The sequence below is a fragment of the Austrofundulus limnaeus genome, unplaced genomic scaffold (assembly GCF_001266775.1).
Source record: "Austrofundulus limnaeus strain Quisiro unplaced genomic scaffold, Austrofundulus_limnaeus-1.0 Scaffold130, whole genome shotgun sequence".
NCBI lineage: Eukaryota > Metazoa > Chordata > Actinopteri > Cyprinodontiformes > Rivulidae > Austrofundulus > Austrofundulus limnaeus.
Window position 1 is genome coordinate 278,734 of NW_013952532.1, and position 19,159 is coordinate 297,892.

Consider the following 19,159-nt stretch of genomic DNA (forward strand, 5'->3'; position numbering starts at 1 on the left):
TGTGTGTGTGTGTGTGTGTGTGTGTGTATGTATATATTCATTTAAGAAAGACAAATGCATTGACAAGTAAAAGGAAAAATAAAAAAACATTTATTTTTAAAAACAGTAAAATGTAAATTATGTTCTAATTATGTAATGTATTGGAACTAAGCTGGAAAATACATATGAAGTTCAATTCAATTATAAAACATGAGGTAAAGTTCTCATTTTTTAGTTTAAGTGGTGCATTTTAAGTTTATTTATTTATTTGTTCGTCCATTTATATATTTCAGCTTTTTCATTCAAATTATGTCTGTTTAGGTCTTCCATATTATCAACACGATGTGGATAAACAGTGTGCTCTACATGAGATAAAAAAGTCATTCTAAATATATTAACTGAACCTGTAATCGTGGTCATGTTTATATGGCCTGTGTTGATGTTAAAAGAAACATGCTGGGTCTGCATGTGGTTATAATTACAGGCTCCTGATTCTCAGCAGTTCTGCTTGTTTGTGACATGATGCTAATTTGAGCTGCTAATGGCTGACTGTTTTATTCATTGCTGAAATGAGCTGTCTGTATTTATGTTTGTAAATCAGAAAAGTTTTTGGACTTCATTGACAAAAGTCTTCACTCATTTTGCCATTTCAGATGTGTGATTGAAGGCCCTGTCATTCTAGACAACTTATGCCAACTTATGCAAATTTTAAAGACGTCTACATTGAAGATGAAATTGAAAAAAATCAACAGGAAGCTTCTTTTTGGTGTGTACATAATGCAAATTGAACAACTTGATCAAATATATAACTTTTATTAGCAATTTAGACATAAAAATATTTCATAAGTTGGCATAAGTTGTAGTGTGACAGGGCCTAAAGCTCAATTTTATGTGGCTTGGTAAGCCTTCTCCAGTACAGTTATTGTGGTGTTACAATTAACTAAATGAATGATTAAATGGTTTTTGGAAGAGCATTTGTATTTTACATCTGAGACTCTTTCAGGTCCCCAAATAAGCAACTCACTTTATGTCCATTATAAGTCTAAAAGTTTCATAGAAGCCTCCAGGAACAAAAGATGACAGAGAACTGAGCGATGAGCAGCAGATGGAGACAAATTAGGAGAAAAAGTGTTCAGAATGAGTGGGTGCAGCAGTAGTAATTGAAAGGAATCATTAGGAAACAAAAATCTAGTTCAGGTGCCATTAAGCCAGAGATGAGAGACACATTTTTAATTTGAGCACTGGAAGTGCAGGACAGCGTGTAAATGGGATTAGTCACTCAGTGTAGTGTTGAACAGCAGTGAGGTGTCTCCCAGAGGAGAGGACTTTGACTCATCCGGAACAATTCCCACTTTTTTGAATAAATTCAAACATATTAAAAAACAAACAAACAAATAACAAATAAAATAATAATTCAAACAGGTTTTACTTTTWACAGCTACTGAATCATCCTAGACAATATTTATGACTCTGAATCATATATTTATGGAGACAAAACAACCACCTCCATTCCAATAGAGATATGTTTTTTTATTTTTATTTTTTTGGAATTTGTGAATATTTTTGGAAACATAATATAACTAATTATCTTTAAATAAAAATGGATATTTATATAAAGAAGGTTGCCAACATGTTATCATGTTAGGTAAAGACTTATTACAGCTGGTTTGTGCTTCAGTCGGACTTTCAATCTCTAATTAGCACGGAAAATTGACATAACTATGATGTAACTCAACATATGAGTGTATTTTTGTTGGTGCATAAGTATAACCATTTTTTTCTATATTTCATTGACAAATTGTGGACTTAAAAATATCCAGAAAAAAAGCAAACATCTAGTTACATCTGCATATGAAACAAAACTGATTGCATATCTGTTATGCAGATGACTCTGTTACATTTAGTTACAATTTGAAAATGAAATGAAAAGTTGAAATATGTAAAAAAAAAACTTGAGCACAACTTTGAGCTTCTCAGTTGTTATAAAAACTATTTGAAATGAATTAATGATTTGATAGGATTGTTTGGTAAGCCTATAAGTAAAGAGATTCAGTGGACATCCCTTTGTGAGCAAAGTGAATGTATGGACCAGAGTGGAATTTTCTTTCCACTTTGAAAAAAAGAAAACATGGTGTACCCTAACAGAAGGCAAAATAGGATGCTGGGAATCTTTACATGCTTTGTACAGCCTATTATTTCTGCTAAAGGGACCCAAATGTGGATACCTGAACATAAAGTGAAAACAATACATTATAATCTGCTTGCATTTACCTGCTGGTCAATTCCCACTGCATCCAATCCATGGTACATGATGTTGACCCAACCATCCTTTGATGCCAGCACAAACAGTGACATAAGAGCCTATAGACACAAAGGCACAAGTACAAAAAAACACATTTTTTTTAAATAAACCGAATTATTTGTTTGTTACAAACAGCTCTCACCAGTGTTATGAACTTGAAACCTCACTTACATAATGGAGTGCTTGTATTATTAAGTGAAGCTATTATCAATAATAGATAGCTATTATGTGAAATTACTCTGTGACAGAATAAACATGCACCTACACTGTTGAGTCATAGCATTGCGACCACTGATAGATGCAAAACTCTAGATATCTCATTGCAATGGCACTTTGGCAGAGGAGGGATATATCAACTGTGAGATGCCCACTTCTGTTTTGCAAAAACCTCCACTTGAATAGCATGCTGATGGGCTTGAAGTTGATGGGCTGTACACAGAATAAAACCATGGAGCAGCATATGGATTGAACATACAGGTATAGTTTGACAAGATTAAATGCTCTGAACAAAAGGCAATGATGCAACTGAACAAAAAAAAAGGAAGTTTGGCTGTCTTCTATCCAAGCACTTAGTTTGGCCATGACCTGGTTAAATGACAATTTACAGCAACAGGCCTTTGAAAAGAGCCATCTTAAAGTAGTTACACAAGTTTTTATAGGAAGCTCCTGTTTCTTGAATCTGCTAAAAAGGGTCAAAAGGAAGAACCAGTAAAATCATAGTAATGGATGCAGGTAGGCAAGGCTGACACATATTTTCTGATCCAAAAATAAATAAATAAATAAATTAGCTAAAACTATAGCAAATCTTAAAGTTGGTTGTTTCAAAACATGAACTGCAGCAAACTTTGATGGTTGATTAAACTATATTTGCTGATCAAGTTACATGATTTTTAACATAATTTGTAGGATCCAGGAGCACAGCAAAGTGTCGGAAACCAGTTCGAAGATTTGGTCTTACTCCTTGCTTAAAATGAGACTGAGACGCTTGATAATAGGTTCAGCTTTTAGCTACATTTTTTTACACTTAAGTCCATTCTTAACAGCATTCTTAAGAGTAATTTAATAAAGTTTGATAAATACAGGCCCTAGTGTATAAGAGACAAGCTCTATAAGGACTACTTTTGTAAACAGCCATTAGATTTTTATTATTCACGTTGGGGTAATTTCATTCTTTGCACATTCATAATTAAAACTACATTTACAAATAAAAAAGCACTTATTTACATAATGCCTCATTATTTATACATGTACTCCTTTCTAATTACATTTCAAAACAAACATTCTAATTGTTCTTATAACCATGTATTATGTATATATAGGTGGCAAATAATGCAGCCATGACTCCAGGAAAGTTTTTTTCCCCTTTTTATACCTGTCCAAGGTTGTCAAAGTTGTATTTGTGGTGAATCCATCGATAGTTGGCAGCCAGGCAGTCCGCTTTATTAGTGATGTTCTTCACATCCAAACCCACACAATAATAGAACTTCCCTTTGAAGAGCTAGAAAGGAAAACACACATTGAGAAAAGAAAGACTGAGAGGGAGACAAAGACCCCAGTGCTGTGATAAAACACTTGTGTGCACAACCACTTCTTTTCTACAGCTTTTGGAGTAATCTTGTAATTAGCATCTGTAACGAGCGTGTGGATGGTGCTCAATTAAAGACTTTAAAAGCTCTTGATATCAACAATGAGTTTCTCCTTTGTCTAAGAAAATATGTTTTTAATCCTCATTCAATTTCATCAAATCGGAAAAAAGGAAATGATAAAAAGATATTACATAATGTTGCTTTTAAAAATAATTACACCATATGATGACATTAAGAAGATTTACATGGGAAAAAGAAAATCAAGTTAGCTCTGCGTGTGAAAATGTACAAAGCATAGTCAGAATTAAAAAAAAAGTAGCTGTTTGTGCAATTATGAAGTATAATTGTTCATAAATTATAATATCCATGATGTCTAATGCTCAACTTATTTCAGCAATAAACATTAACATTTTATGAAATATTTGACTTTGTGACACAAATTCACATAATAGTTAACTCTTTATGCATTGGCAATGTTTACTATTTTAAGTCTGACATTGGAGTTCCCAAAGTGGGAGCCGCCAGGAGGCACTAGGGAGGCCTCAGAAAGCTGGATGGTTTTCTATTTCTTTTAACTTAAGATCTGTCAGTTGAACCTGGACATGTTTGGTATCAAAATAAACCTAAGAATCTTGGTTAAAAGATCATGAAAAATGTTTTACATCCACCAAACACAGTTCAAACGCCAAGCAGTTGAATCAGAAAGTAAACAAACTGTACAAAATGTCATCATTGCAAATGTGTATGTAAATGCATACAAGCAAATCTGTAAAGGAAAAATCTTTGACATTATTTTTTATAAAGCAAGTCAAAATAGATACCGAAATAGGTTATAAAGTGGGTTGAAAGTTTTTTTAATTGGTTTTGAATGAATATGGTCCAACTGAAGTCAAATATAATTCCACAATATTTTAAATAATATATTTGGTGACAAATAAATGTTTGAATAACTTTTCAAAAGAACAAACATCCACGTTTTTTCAGGCAGGTAAAAAAAAAAAACTTTTGCAATTAAAAACGTCAGATTTCTTAATATTTATTAATGGCACCATCATGGTCTGTTGTGTGCAGAACGACTAAATTCAAAATTATTTCTTTACTAAAACCTCTAACTTTGCTCCAGTTCATTTTAGCAGCATGGATCTTTGCACAGGTGATGTCCACAAGTGGATTTATGGTTTCCAAGAGGTTTTAGCCTGAATCATTATGATTTTAATTGGGTTATACACTGTCTCATGCAAAAATTATTCAGGTGAGAGTGAAAAAAATAAAATTATGTTCCATCCTTAATTTCTTTAAAACCACAGCAGCTGTTTTAACACTATACCTCTGATGAAATCTCCCAAGTGTTAGCTTTATTTTGATCCTAAGATTTTAAAGTAGAGTTTGTAAATTCTGACATACACTCATTTACATTTTGACATGGTATTTTCAGCAAAAATATCAAGAAAAACACTTGGGGCTTAAGAAGGTTAAGTAAAAATGGTAAATCTTAACAATAAACTCTGTTTTTTCAATTACTATTTTAATATAATTTATAATAATATATTGAAAGTTCTTTTGCCATGCTCGTCTTTCTGATCTGTCAGGTTTTAGATTTGAAAATAAAGGACATTTTAAAGTGCCCACTGTGAGTCACATCCCAACCTGGCTCCTGTATGCCTTACATTTTAAAACAGGTGAACAATAAATCTAAAATAGTCACTTGTGAACCACTTAAAATTTCAACTAGGTGATCAGAATCTGATGGATATAACTTTGTTGACACTGAAATGCTGTGGTCATTCTTAATATATAGCAAAAATGAAAACAGAAAAGGGAATTATAGCACATTCATTTATTACGTTTATTTATTTATAAATTTGCTGTCCCATTTTTAGAGATATTTACATGATGTGCTCATTTTTTTGGCAAGAATGTCTTTGATTTTGCTACAGCTATCCATCTCTGCTTTGCTGTTGTTCTGTGTTTGTTCTTGGCAATAAACTTGCAAGAACCACCCAGGAAACTACAGGGTGGCAGTTCTCCCGAGGTTAATAGTAACAGAGTTTGTTCAGTCTGAAGCTAGCATAGCAATGGACAAGTTTGTGACAAAAAAAGGCAAAATGAACCGACCAGCAGCCCTGCTATGGAAGACACTGCATAAAAAACTCCTGGCCAAGCAAAATCGGGAAGTTTGAGGCATCATATATTAAGTATGTATGGCTTTACAGCTATTCAATAGTGAATAAAAGTGACAAAAAAAAACATTCTAAAAAGATCATATTTCTTTACATATGGTGATGTATTTTATTGTCAACTTGCAAGGGGGTCCCTGACCAGAAGCTGAAATTGTTTTAGGGGACTTGGCATGGGAAAGTTTGGGAATCCCTGGTCTAGGAAATTTAATTTCACCTATCAGTTATCTAAACAAGAATGTTTTATCCTCACATGTAGCCTACTGTATCTTTAACATGGGGATATACTGTAGATTCAAATGGTCCTTCCTGGCCACACAGATATTTTTTTTTTATAATTTATTATTATTATTATTATTTTACGTTTCAGTTTTTACATTTAGCTTTTGATGTAAAACGGGAGTTTTCAAACTGTGGGGCACACCTCTCCTAGGGGTTGATTGATTGTTGATGCCTTTATTGTCATTGTACTAGCACAATGAAATTACATTTCAGTGTGCTAGTGATCTTGAGGGGGGCGATATGTGAATCAAGAAGTGAGGAAATAATGTAAGGCTAACATTCACACTGCAGGTCTTAGATCAAATTATTTTGTCCTTCGCTTTGCTTTGTACGAGGGTCTGGAATCTCGGCTATAGACACGCGATTCTTGCTGAAGGCGTGGCCTCTGTTGAAGTTTAAAATGATTGGATCGGTTGGTCGCGACGTATGTGTTTGCCAGCTCCACTGTGACTGAGGCTAAGCTAAGAAGCTAACCAGAAATCAAAAAGAAAAAAAAAAGTATAGGTCTTTTGGACGGGTTCTTCTCTTAATGAAATGTTTCGTCTCTTCTCCAAGAGACTTCTTCAGTCTGAGAGTTTCAGGCAAAATTCAGGCTTTTAACCAGAAATCGCGTGTGCTGTAAACAACCCTACTGAGAGAAGTATCGAGCCGAACGAGAGGGTTGTAAATGAGAGCTGCTGCTTTGTCAGATAAGTTTAATTTAATTTGGAAGCCTTATCAACACAGACTGGCCTCATTCACTTCCTCCACTGCCGTACGCTAAACTAACTAGCAGACACTGTGCAGAAAATCGACGTTCAAAACTACGCCTTCTGTTCTCTGATAGGCCCAGATGAAATTTTCCTGAAGAAATCCTCGTCCATGGGAGAAATCCCAGATGGAGCAGTGAAGGGAAACTAGAACTGAGCAGAACTGCGTAGGAAGGCAAGGGCCAGGTTACCTGCAGTGTGAACGTAGTCAACAAGCAAGGGATTGTTGTGATTTGAGGTGATTAAAAACAGAAGGTTGTTTATTTTTTTAAAATACTGATGTATAAAAGATGTAAAAAAAGAACAATTTTACAAGTATGAACTGACCATTAAGAATAGGAACAACAAAAAATTTAACAAAAAATAACAGCAATAACCAATGACAGACAGGGGGCCGGACAATATTTATTTATTTATTTATTTATTTATTTATTTATTTATCTGGGAAAAGAAAATAAAGTTGGAGACTTTTCTGGGTTGGGGGGGGAGCTTATGCTTGCATACTTTAAAAACCACTGATGTAGATAAACCTAAGAATATATTCTGATTTTATCTTGCCTCTTGTGTTTAAAGTTTCAGTATGATGGGAGAAGGGGTCCATAGTATTTCATACAGGTCTGCAACATTTTTTTGCAGGTTTAATTATAATTCTCTAAAAGCTCTTTGTTACAAAGTTGTGAGGTAAAGTGAATCTGACTGTCACATGGGAAATTTTTGCTCAGAGAAACAATTAAAGCCTTCATTATAACATGTTTTGTACCTGAACACCAAGAATGCCAAAAATGATGAAAAAGGCACAGCAGATGAGGACAATGTTGCCAATGGGTTTGAGGGAAGTGATGAGTGTCTCAACCACCAGCTTCAGTCCTGGTGCCCTGCTGATCACCCTGGGAACCAAGTGATGAGAGATAGAAAAAAAATACAACAAAACAATATAGAGAATAAGAGACATATTTTCATTGAAGTGGAATGTTAAACAATACACGGAAAAGGAAAAAAAATGCTATATTTCTTATTGTTGTAAAACAAACAAGTCAAAATGTATTTTTATTATATAGATTTAGAACACCAGATTGAATAAAAGGGACAACACTGAGCAAAACAGTTAACCTTACAAAAACACTAAGCATCAAAAATTTCCTAAAGTACTTCTAAGTATCACAACAGTACATTGCTGTTTTAAAGTATTTCAGATATTTTTTATCTTATATTTTTTATAGTGAACAATTCTTTATTTAAAGCAGTCTTTCTGTGTCATTTTTTTTCTTCCTGCATCTCCTGTAGTTTTGTTTGGACACTTGAGTCTCCTGGTGATTTTAAATTAGCTATAGGTTTGATAGACTGATGAATATTTCATTGCATGACCTATGTCCAAAATACAGCATCAGAACTGCAGAATGTGCTACTAAACATCTCCATTTCTATTTATTTTTATTTCTCAATTCAGACCCTAATGCCATGATACAGCTTGATGACAAAAATAAACTTATTTAGGTGACTTTTGTGGTCAAACTGTATGCTTCTGTTAAAACTAAAACCACTCTCAAACAGGACACAGGGTTTGATTTTTTACACAGCACAAATCTTTGTTACAATGTGAAACTTGCCACTTAAAGGAGACATATACTTTTAAAGCTTTCTTTTTCCACATTTAAATAATTCATTTGGGGTTTATGTAAAGTCGGATTGCAATGCTTTGGTCATAATTCCTCATTGTAACTCCACAAGCCYCTCTTTTTAGATGTGTTTCAGAGTAACTCGTTTTGACTCTGGCCTTGAAATCCAAACAAAGCACTTCACACCCTGCCCACCTCCAGCTTACAGAGTGGTCCATTCCAGTTTGATTGAGGGGTTTATATAGGAGCAGAGCAAACTTTTGTATCCAAATTCATTAAAATACATCAACAACAGAAATTTGTCCATCCAGCCTTACATTTTGGAGCCAAAGTCTGACCCTGAGAGGAGAACAGAGACAATCTAATTGTAGTTGGTAAGTAGACTTTTTTTCTGTCACAAATAATTTGATGCAACAGTTCAGAAAATGTCATAGAAAACAGAGAAAACTGAACAGGTTGAAAAATTTGACCCATACAGAATATGAAGATATCTTTGCAGCACCAGGAGAGACTAAACTCAAATTTTCTGCCCACCTCCAAGTACAAAACATAACAAATTTAACGGCTTAAAAAGTGGATTTTGGATATGTCCCCTTTAAATCTTGGAGGTTGTTGATTTCTTGCAACAAAAGGCTTTAGAAGCTACTAACGCATAGCTGAAAAGCAGGGAAAATCTGTTAAAAAGCAGCTGTCCTCTCAGTGTTGACCCAGTGATGAACAGCAAAGCTTGAACCATGACTTTTGCTCAGTGTCGTCTGGACAGTCTCTGGGCCCTTCATGTACCTCAAAAAAGATTAGGTGAGTAAAGCTACACTAATAGACGGATGGATAGCTCCCTATCTGACAGAGGGTTATGTCCCAGACTATTTTTGCTTGGCTGGGACCAATAGTTGAAGTCTCAGCACGTTGCCAAGCAACAGCTCAGAGAGATGAGGTGCTGATGGGTGTTTTTTATTAGTTTTTGTTTGAATCAGGCATGACATATGTKGAATTCACTACCGTTTAGACTACAGTTTGCTCACGTTTGCTCAGATAAACAGTAAAAAATGAAGTTCATCATCTTTACTCATAGTAGGGATGGGCAATATTGGCAAAAAACTTAATCACGATTAATTGTGGTATTTAGCCGATAACGATTAATTTGAGGATTAATCCCCTGGAGTCCCTGGACACCCTTCTGTCCTAGTCACATGACCAATTTAGTGGGAAAGAGTTGCTCTTCAGAAAAATCTGTTCCAAACTGTGTCAAAATAACAGACTTCAGGCTATACATAAACTTTTAAATTGTGTTGATGGATAAATAAATTACACAACTTTTTTAAAAATGTTGGTCATATTTGAAGCAGACAGGAGCACTGAGCGGACTCTGCCTGGTGGCATTAATCGTATTAATCGTCAAGTGCAAAAAAATAATCGATTAATGTTTTTCTGATGATTAATTGCACACAATATGATTATGTGTAACTCATGCATAGCTGCATAAATCCTGTTCATTTGTCCTGACCTGAGAGGACGAAGAGTCCGGAGCAACCGCAGAACGCGTAGAACCCCCAGGATCTTAGCCCCTCCTGCCATTGACACCACGATGTCAACCAGGGACACAAGGACCARGAAACCATCCAAAATATTCCAGCTGCTCCTCAGATATGCTGTTTCCCCCAGGTACAGACCCATGGACACAACCTGGCAGAAAAAGGAAGACAGATCCAACTTAAGCAATATCAGACATGAGGCATGCATCCACACACTCAAGTTGTTTTTTCTATCCTCTTGGGGACTTTGCACTGATTTTCTTTCATTCTTGTCATTTCTATAGTCCAACCCTGCTACTTTACTCTAAACTTAACCACCTGACCCTAAATTCAGCCTAAACTCAATATACACCTTGGCCTTAAGCCTACCCCACCCACCTACCCACCCAAAATCAGCATCCATACCCAAGGGGACAAGGCTTTGGTTCCCATGAGGAGCACTGGGTCCCCACCAGGCTGTTTTTTTTCTAGAAAATGGTCCCCATGATGTAGCAAAAACATGGCCACACACTTTGAATGAATGAATGAATGAATGAATGAATGAATGAATGAATGAATGAATAACTGAATGATCCCATGAAGAGAAATCACAGTTTGAAACAACCCATTCAAGAGATGTGGACACAACAGGGAGAACAGGTGCTCCGGGTCCAACAGCCATAAAGAGGCATGACCCTTGAAAAGAAAAAAAATATTCCAACATGAGGATAAGTGAGGATAAAACAACATAAATAGCATGCTATATCCACTCAGGGCACAATATAATGTACATAAAAAACCTCTGCACAGAACAAAGATCACAGCCAGCGAAGGTAGTGAGTTTTTTTTTTTTTTTTTGTGGGCGGGGGAGGTGTCTCTGAAGAAATTAAAGTGTTGTATGCGCATGTGTGAACATCTGTAGATAAAACTGTGAAACCAGTCACCTGGAGCTCCCCCAGCCAGTTCAGAATGCTATTGTCCATTTTGCTCAAACTTCGGCTGCTTCAAGACCAGTTCACAGACATTAGGGTGGGAGGATGGGGCAGAGCGTCAATTGACATACTTCCAGGAGAGTTTGAGGTATCCGGCCTTGAAGGCCATGTAGGTGTGCGAAATCAGATAAACACAACTTATTTTGGAACAGGATGACTTCTGTAGATTTGCTTGTTGCCTTAATGTCTTACTAGAACTCCAGTTGCAAAATTTCAATGAGCCAAAATTGTTGGTCCTGCCTCACCTTTCACATAGCACAACTTTCTCCAAGATCTATGCATTCCCGCCAGTCGGCTCAGGAGCCGCAGCTGGCCTGTGACCCTCAGTGAGGACAGCGTCCAGCTTTCGGCTCTGCTCCAGCAGCGCTTGAGTCTGAGTGTTGACAGCCCGGCAAATTCCATCAAACAGCCGGGTAACCTCATCAAGGCCTGAATGGCTCATGACCCTTTCCAGATTTCACGATAGCCAAGATATCCACCACCTCCTATCAGTAGAAATCCTGCTATCATTAATCCAATTATGTAAACATATTTGACATCCTCAATCGACAGTGCAGAAAGGAACATTATCTTCCAATCACCACAGGAATCCATAACTGCTGCATATGTCCCACCAGGACAAGAGTGCTCTCCTTTGCCCAGTTTCCATGTAGAAAAAAAAAGATCAATAGCATTGAGAGAGCAGCTGACCAGATCCATAGGCTACGTTCACACTGCAGGTCTTAATGCTCAATTCCAATTTTTTGAAAAAATCCGATCTTTTTGTGTGAACGTTCACATTACATTTTAAATGCGACCTGCATCAGACTCCTGTATGAACGCTACACAGCACTGATGTGACACGCATGCGCAGTAAAGACGCGACGTCTCATTCAGCCGGCTTGTTTGTTTACAGAGCTAGCATGGATGCTACTTTTAGCACGTCGAATCTGAAGTAGTTGTGATTCAACGCAGCCTGCTGGTTTCTTTTTTAGATTATTCTTTTTATGTGCAGTGCCCTGAGACAACGTATGTTGTAACTTGGCACTATATAAATAAACTTGAACTTGAACTTGTTCAATCAGAGCCGATTAAATAAGTATCTGACGTGCTTGTTTAGTTCAGTGTTTTTATCTGAACCTGCCTCTGACCGGGATGCTCCAGTGAAGCTTTTTATTTTTGAACAAAACAACGAGCTGGAAATAAAGCATCGACTGAGTAACTTTAGGACCGATAACCGCTCTGCGACCCTGGCTGGACGTTACTATCTTCATTGAAAATTAAAAGTAAAAAGATGAAGCAACTGGACTTGTGTTTTGGAGCTGTAAACACATTGAGCTGCAGATTTAAACAGCGTGACTTCAGGTTAGTATCTTATCGATCCTTCACCCCCACCTCACTGATGAAAAAGTCATATGGAATGTGACATGAGCGTTCACACCGCAGTCATTTTGAAAACATCAGATATATATCCGATTTAAAACCACATACTGAAACGGCCTGGGTCCGATTTGAAAAAATCGGATTTGTCGCGTTCAGACTTTCATAAAAAAATCGGATATGGGTCAGATGGGGCCAAAAAATCTGATTTGGGTCGCATTTGCCTGCAGTGTGAACGTAGCGTTTCCAGTTTAGATATTTTAAAAAAAGGCTCCAAAATGCAGCAAACCAGGATAGATAAGGGAAGGCTGAAGAGAGAGAGAGGAGAAAAGCCTAGAAGAGCTGTCACCAAAAGCTTGTTGATAGTTTACAATGCTATTTAGATTCCTACCTTTTTTATTTTACATCAGTTTCATCCTCCTGGAAGAAGAAAAGGAATGCATAAAAGAATAAACAGGAGGAGAGGTGTGTTTGATGGAAAGACAGCACTGTGAAGTCAGAAAGAGTTAAAAGTCCAAAATGGAAGAAAGGAGAAAGAAGACAATCAGCAGACCAACTCCTGCAGTTCATTATGAGAAGACATTTTTTTTCATTTGTAAGTTTAAAACATAAATACCTTATACAAAAGATTACAAAAGTAGATTTTTCTGTGCAGTTAATTAGTTTTGATGCCAGTAGCTTTTTGCCAACTGCACTACAAGTCAAATACAAATATTTTTTTTCCAAATAAGATTTGTTGAAACATAAGTCCTGTGGACTGCAGACATAATCTTACTGTATATCATATTTAAGCAGCTGGCATTAAACCTTTTTTCTTCACTTACTCTTACTTTTGCAGTTAAACTCACAAACAGGACACAGACACAAATATTTAAAAAGGTAAACATTGAAAACCAACAGCAAGTTTGGCCATAGGTTTCTTTCAGTTTTATTTTGCTTGAAGCTGGGTGGAAAAACTCACTCAGAAAACTCTAATCGGGACTAATTGAAAAAAGAGAAAACACTTCAAGTGAAAAAGAGAATAGTGAAGTGGAGTGAGAGTGTTAAAGATTTGTGAGCAAAGTTTGAATAAGTTAGATAACTGAAAGGCTCACATCAAGGGTGGGATAGAAAGGACACAAGAGTCAAAGAGAAAGTGAGAAAAAATGATACAATCTAAAATTTTTTGTGTGGATGAAAGAAATTGACAGATGTTTATATGTGGCATTATCTCAAACATAACAGCTGCATCTTAGTGTTTTTTTAATCACACTGGCACTTTCAAGATGGAAAAGAAATGTCTAGATGCAAGAAATCATGCAAACTTTTTTTTTAGGAAAGTTGTTATTAGTGATTATTACAGCTGAAAGGGCACTCTGAACACTCCAGTGAGTCTTTTTAATAAAAAATAAAATAAAATAAACTGTTTTGCTCCTATCTCTCCTAATATTCTACAAATGAGTGTCACACAGTTGTGATTGAACCAGTCCTAAAAAAAATCTCAGTTGCCATTACCAAAAATTGTTCAATATAAATCAAGAATTTGAAATGCAACAACCAATTCACTGACCACAAAATTACACTACCCGCTGAATCAGAGTGTGCAATAAAGACTATACATTTTTCCAAGAACTACGTCATGACTTATGGCAAAATGTGCCAGGGAGAATTCTGTTTACACATTTAATTTACTACTCTACAGTACAATTTAGTTAGTTTCAGTGAACAAAACCTATCTCGGTGGAATCAAAAATCTCAGTTTTTATTCTTTTTAAGATTGGAGAGAAAATATTGTCAGTTGACAAATTATTGATCTAAGTATCTTTGGCTGTATTGACAGTGATTTAACGTTTGAAAAAAAAACACTATTTGAATGTAATCAGGCTTTTATTGGTTAATATTTTAAGTATTTAGCCACCTCTGCTTACTGGCTGCATAAACCTTCGCATTAACTTTCACTGGAATCTTGTACCTTCAACATATTATCCTTAAAATAATAAAGTAACACGTGTCAATAAAAAACATATAAAATAATTTAAAAAATCAAATTGGATGTCAAAGGTATAAGTAAAAAGAGAAACAGAGAGATGGAGATTAAAGACAGAACAAATAAAATGGTTTTGTATAAAAACAGAACACGCTTTTATAAATATCACTGCACAAAACTCTGTTTAATTTCTAGATATATAAATCTCAGTCATGTCTCATTGGACAGGTCTTTAGTCACAACCTGACAGACTAGATATTGAGGTATAACATATATCTGGTAGCAGCCAGCTATAAAAGCTCTTCTGAAAACACTGGAATGCCTCAAGACAGAAATTCACTGGATAACTTATCACCCTGATAAAACATGATGTATTGGATATCTCACAGCTGAATGCCAACAGTGCCAAAGCTCTGCTCTCCCCTCCTTGTCAGTGGCTTGACAAGGTGAGTCTGTCRCAATAAATTCAATTTTAAATTATATTCAAACTCCATTTGCATCTTGATTTAACAGAAAATGTGGCAATTACTGGACTTGCAGCTGCAGCATTTTTAAAAGCTCATGCTTAAAAYGCTTATGCTGCCAAAGTGACTTCAATTTGATCATAATGAACCGCTCTGATGTTTGCAAATTGTATTTTACATGCCATCATCAATATGTAATGGTGCTTCAGATAAAATGTAATTTAATATAATTGCTTTAGACTATATGACTTACCATTATAGAGCTGAGACATGCCTTCTTTTATTAAATAAATGCACTATATCCTAAAAATGTAAAAAAAAATCTTTGAGACAGCTTATTTTACAATGGCACATTTTTTAATTGTACATCAGCGTGAAACAACGCGTCATCAATGTAATAAATTATGTATAAGTCAAACAGCTGCCCTTSAACTGGTGGCAGACACTAATGTTGGTGGTATCCACTAGAAATACTTTGATTGCTAATGCAAATAAGTCTGATGATACAGCAGTAAATGTGAGAAATCTGAAGAGCCCTTTAGCAAATAGCAATCATGGTGCCTCAGACCTAAAATAGAAAAATGCAAGAGGACCATAAGTGAAAACAGAGAATATATTCAAACTCAGTAATAGCACCAGAGCCAAAAGGCAAGAAATTAGACTCTCTTTTGATGTACTTTCTTTCAGCCTKTTCTTTATATTTCAAGGAAGTGTTAGGCAGACTTAAAAAATAGAATGTAAAAGCACTGAAGCTAAAGGACAAGAGATAGTGAAAGAGAGAAAATGTATATATCAAGAAAAACATGTTATAATTAGTTTTAATAGATGAAAAGCTCAGTGTGCCAAGAAGCATTTATAAGTCTGTGCCTGTGACTTTTATTGGTCATAATGTGGGGTTGTTAGAGTTGAAACTGTCCCTGACAAAGTCAGGTGGGATTGCAAATGTGATCCCTTGTTTTGAGATGAGCTAATGAAAAACAAGTGTTAACCTTAATTTGGAAAGGTTGACTACAAATGCAAGCACATTTTCAATTGTCAACATGGCATTCCTGCACAGTCTGGATGTGAAAACCAATGTTACTGTGCCTATTTTACAAGATAAAATATTTCCCATCCAAAAGAACGAATAAAAAAAGAACATCAACATTTTTGTACAGTTGTGGGTACACTTAGTCCTACACATTATAATCAATGTCTTGATTTTGACTTCTGAAGAGGAAATTTTAAAAAGGAGGGAATGGAAGGAGAGATGTACTGTAGTGTCAGGCCAACAATGTAGTGTAACAGTGATCCCATCACTCAGTTACAGGTGTTTTGCTTGTGTTTGTATGTCTGACTGTAAAAAATCTTAAAAAAAGAAATATGTGTATGTATATATATATATATATATATATATATACATACATACATACAGCGGGTAAAATAAGTATTGAACACGTCAACATTTTTCTCAGTAAATATATTACTAGAGGTGCTAATGACAACATTTTCACCAAATGTTGGTAACAACCCAAGTGATCCATACATACAATGACATCAAACAGTCTTCAAATCTTGAAGGTTTCGTGGACCTATTCTATGAACTCTGATCTTTAGTTCTTTCCATAGATTTTCTGTTGGATTCAGGTCAGGTGATTGGCTGGGCCATTCCAGCAGCTTTAGTTTCTTTMTCTGAAACCAACTGAGAGTTTCCTTGGCTTTGTGTTTGGGCTCATTGTCTTGCTGAAATGTCCAGCCACGTTTCATCATCATCATCCTGGTAGATGGAAGCAGATTTTTATCAAGAATGTCTCTGTACATTTTTCCATTCATCCTTCCTTAAATTATTTGAAGTTTGCCAGTACTATATGCTGAAAAACAGCCCCACACCATGATGTTCCCACCTCCAAACTTCACTGTTGGTATGGTGTTTTTGGGCTGATGTGCAGTGCCATTTGACCTCCAAACATGATGTGTATTCTGGAATCCAAACAGTTCAATGTTGGTCTCATCTGACCAGACTATATTCTCCCAGTATTACACAGGCTTGTTTAAATGTTGTGCAGCAAACTTTAAAGGAGCTTCAACATGCTGTTTCTTCAGCAGTGGAGTCTTGCATGGTGAGCGTGCATACAGGTCATGGTGGTTCAGTGCATTTCGTATTGTTTTCTTTGAAACAATCGTACCTGCTAATTCCAGGTCTTTCTGAAGCTCTCCACAAGTGGTCCTTTGCTCTTGAACAACTCCAATTAGTGGAGGATCCTCCTGATGAGCTTCTGGAGTTTAAAAGGCTCACTTGGTGTCCTGGTCTTTGCTGGAACATTAAGCCTTTATGGTAGTGTCTTTTAACCACTCAGTTCATTATTGTTCACGAGTTACCTACCTTGTCATCTCCTGTGTGTTCTTCAAAGGTTCTACCTGCCAGTGTTTGTCTGCCCATGCTCACCTTTTGGTAGGATCTTGCACCTCAGACTGCCACTGCCTGTTACCCATGGATACTCACCTGTTCACTTACCTGGATAACTTACTTGTGTTCAAATCCTCTGGTCGCTCTGCTAAAGAATCACTTACTTGTTGGTCACTCCTCTACTCTGTGCCAATCTCCTTCTGGAAAAACTGTAAGAGAAAAATATATTTATTTTTTTTCAGTTTTCTCTCAAATCAAAATCTAAAGCCTTGTGAATTTGCACTCTTTCAGATTTTTGGATCCACCAGCACCTGTAAATAAACTTCACATACCTTTTTTTATCTGCCTCTGAGTCTGGTTTCTCTGTTCCGCTTGCCCCTTGACATTTACTGGTTCATGTCAGTCAGCAGTTGGAAAGATGATGTGAATAATGATGGAAGCAAAATGAGTTATACTAATAACAATGTCTCATTGGAAAAGTTTGGAAGTAGAATAAACACACAAATGCACAGTCAGATTGCCTAGGCACAATCTCCCTGCAACCCAGAATCAAACATGTAAATAATGGATGGATGAACAGACGAGTGGAAAAACAGAGGGCACTTATGTTGTGCATCGTTACTCTTTCTCAAGTTCAAGTCTGATCTTGCCCTGTAAAGAAAACGCTACAAGGACAACAAACAGCAGCATCACTTCATCCCATCAGTTGTAAAAGCAAGAACTGCTCAGTTTTGTGAGAACAGAKAAATGGTTTTACTCAGCAGCTCCCTGTTCTTGCTTTGCCATGTTGTTTGTTGAAAAATAAGTCAAGGTAATTTCATTTGTCCAAACAAAGTCCTGGATTATGTAAAAGCAAAGATCTATTTCGTTTTTTAAGTTTCTGCAAATTATTTACTTATTTCTTACATGTTTCAGACTCACTTATGACATTATTAATAAATGAGGCATCTTCAGTCAGTTCACATCGATATTGAATGAATGGCTTAGGATACACTATAATACACTCTCACAACTGTTCTACAACTGATATAAATCTAGAATACCAAACAAACACAGCTGGAGGACGAAACCTTGCAGATTTTCATTCCCTGTCACAAGATTTTGACAACTCTGACGTTCAGTGACAGGGCACTAATGATGAGACGCAAAAACATAAAGCCTGGAAGAGCCTGTCTCATATGACAGGCAACTTTATATGAAGCTATGAAGTGAAGCTTTTTATTGTTCTCCCAAACCAAGTGATCAAAGACAAACAAAGCCATGCTCCCAATACAGACACATACTGGTTGGTCTGGTGATAAAAGCATGGATGCACTTTTTAGGGCTAACTACAAATAACATGAGAGACACAATTCCAATGGTTCCAGAAACATTCTTAAAATTAGACCTAAACATTAGAAAATACAGAAAAAAAAAGGAAAAAAAAAACAGAAATGTATTTAAAACAGGGCTATGTGGAATGTAAAGGTGCCTGCACTTGTTATTTAGGTTTGCATTTGGAATTCAGTTTGAACAAATAGTGTTGTGTGTATGCAAGTACATGCTTAACTAGATACTACTTAGTGGTAGTATTTATGACCCCTGCACAAAACCAAAACACCCACACACCAAAACTCACGTATGGGCTGCATATGTTGCAGCTGTTTAACGTGTTCTGATATTTATACAATAAAGAAATGCACTAAATACTGACAAAAAGAGAAACCATAAAACTTCATCACATTTAAAGTATTACTTTTGGGCCTAGACAAAATGTTAGAGGCCATTGTTGGCCCATGGGCCTTGAATTG

The 19,159-nt window shown here is 36.1% G+C and overlaps 1 protein-coding gene across 1 annotated transcript in view; it reads right to left on the minus strand.

The window, feature by feature from the left end:
• The window catches only part of cacna1ib (calcium voltage-gated channel subunit alpha1 Ib), a gene marked incomplete in the record, with an annotated part of 260,271 nt that overhangs the window by 38,258 nt on the left and 202,854 nt on the right, over nt 1-19,159 (minus strand). The window contains 4 exon segments of the mRNA XM_014015501.1: nt 2,251-2,340; nt 3,654-3,779; nt 7,836-7,962; nt 10,196-10,374. Of these exon segments, the coding sequence (XP_013870955.1) occupies nt 2,251-2,340; nt 3,654-3,779; nt 7,836-7,962; nt 10,196-10,374 (522 nt within the window).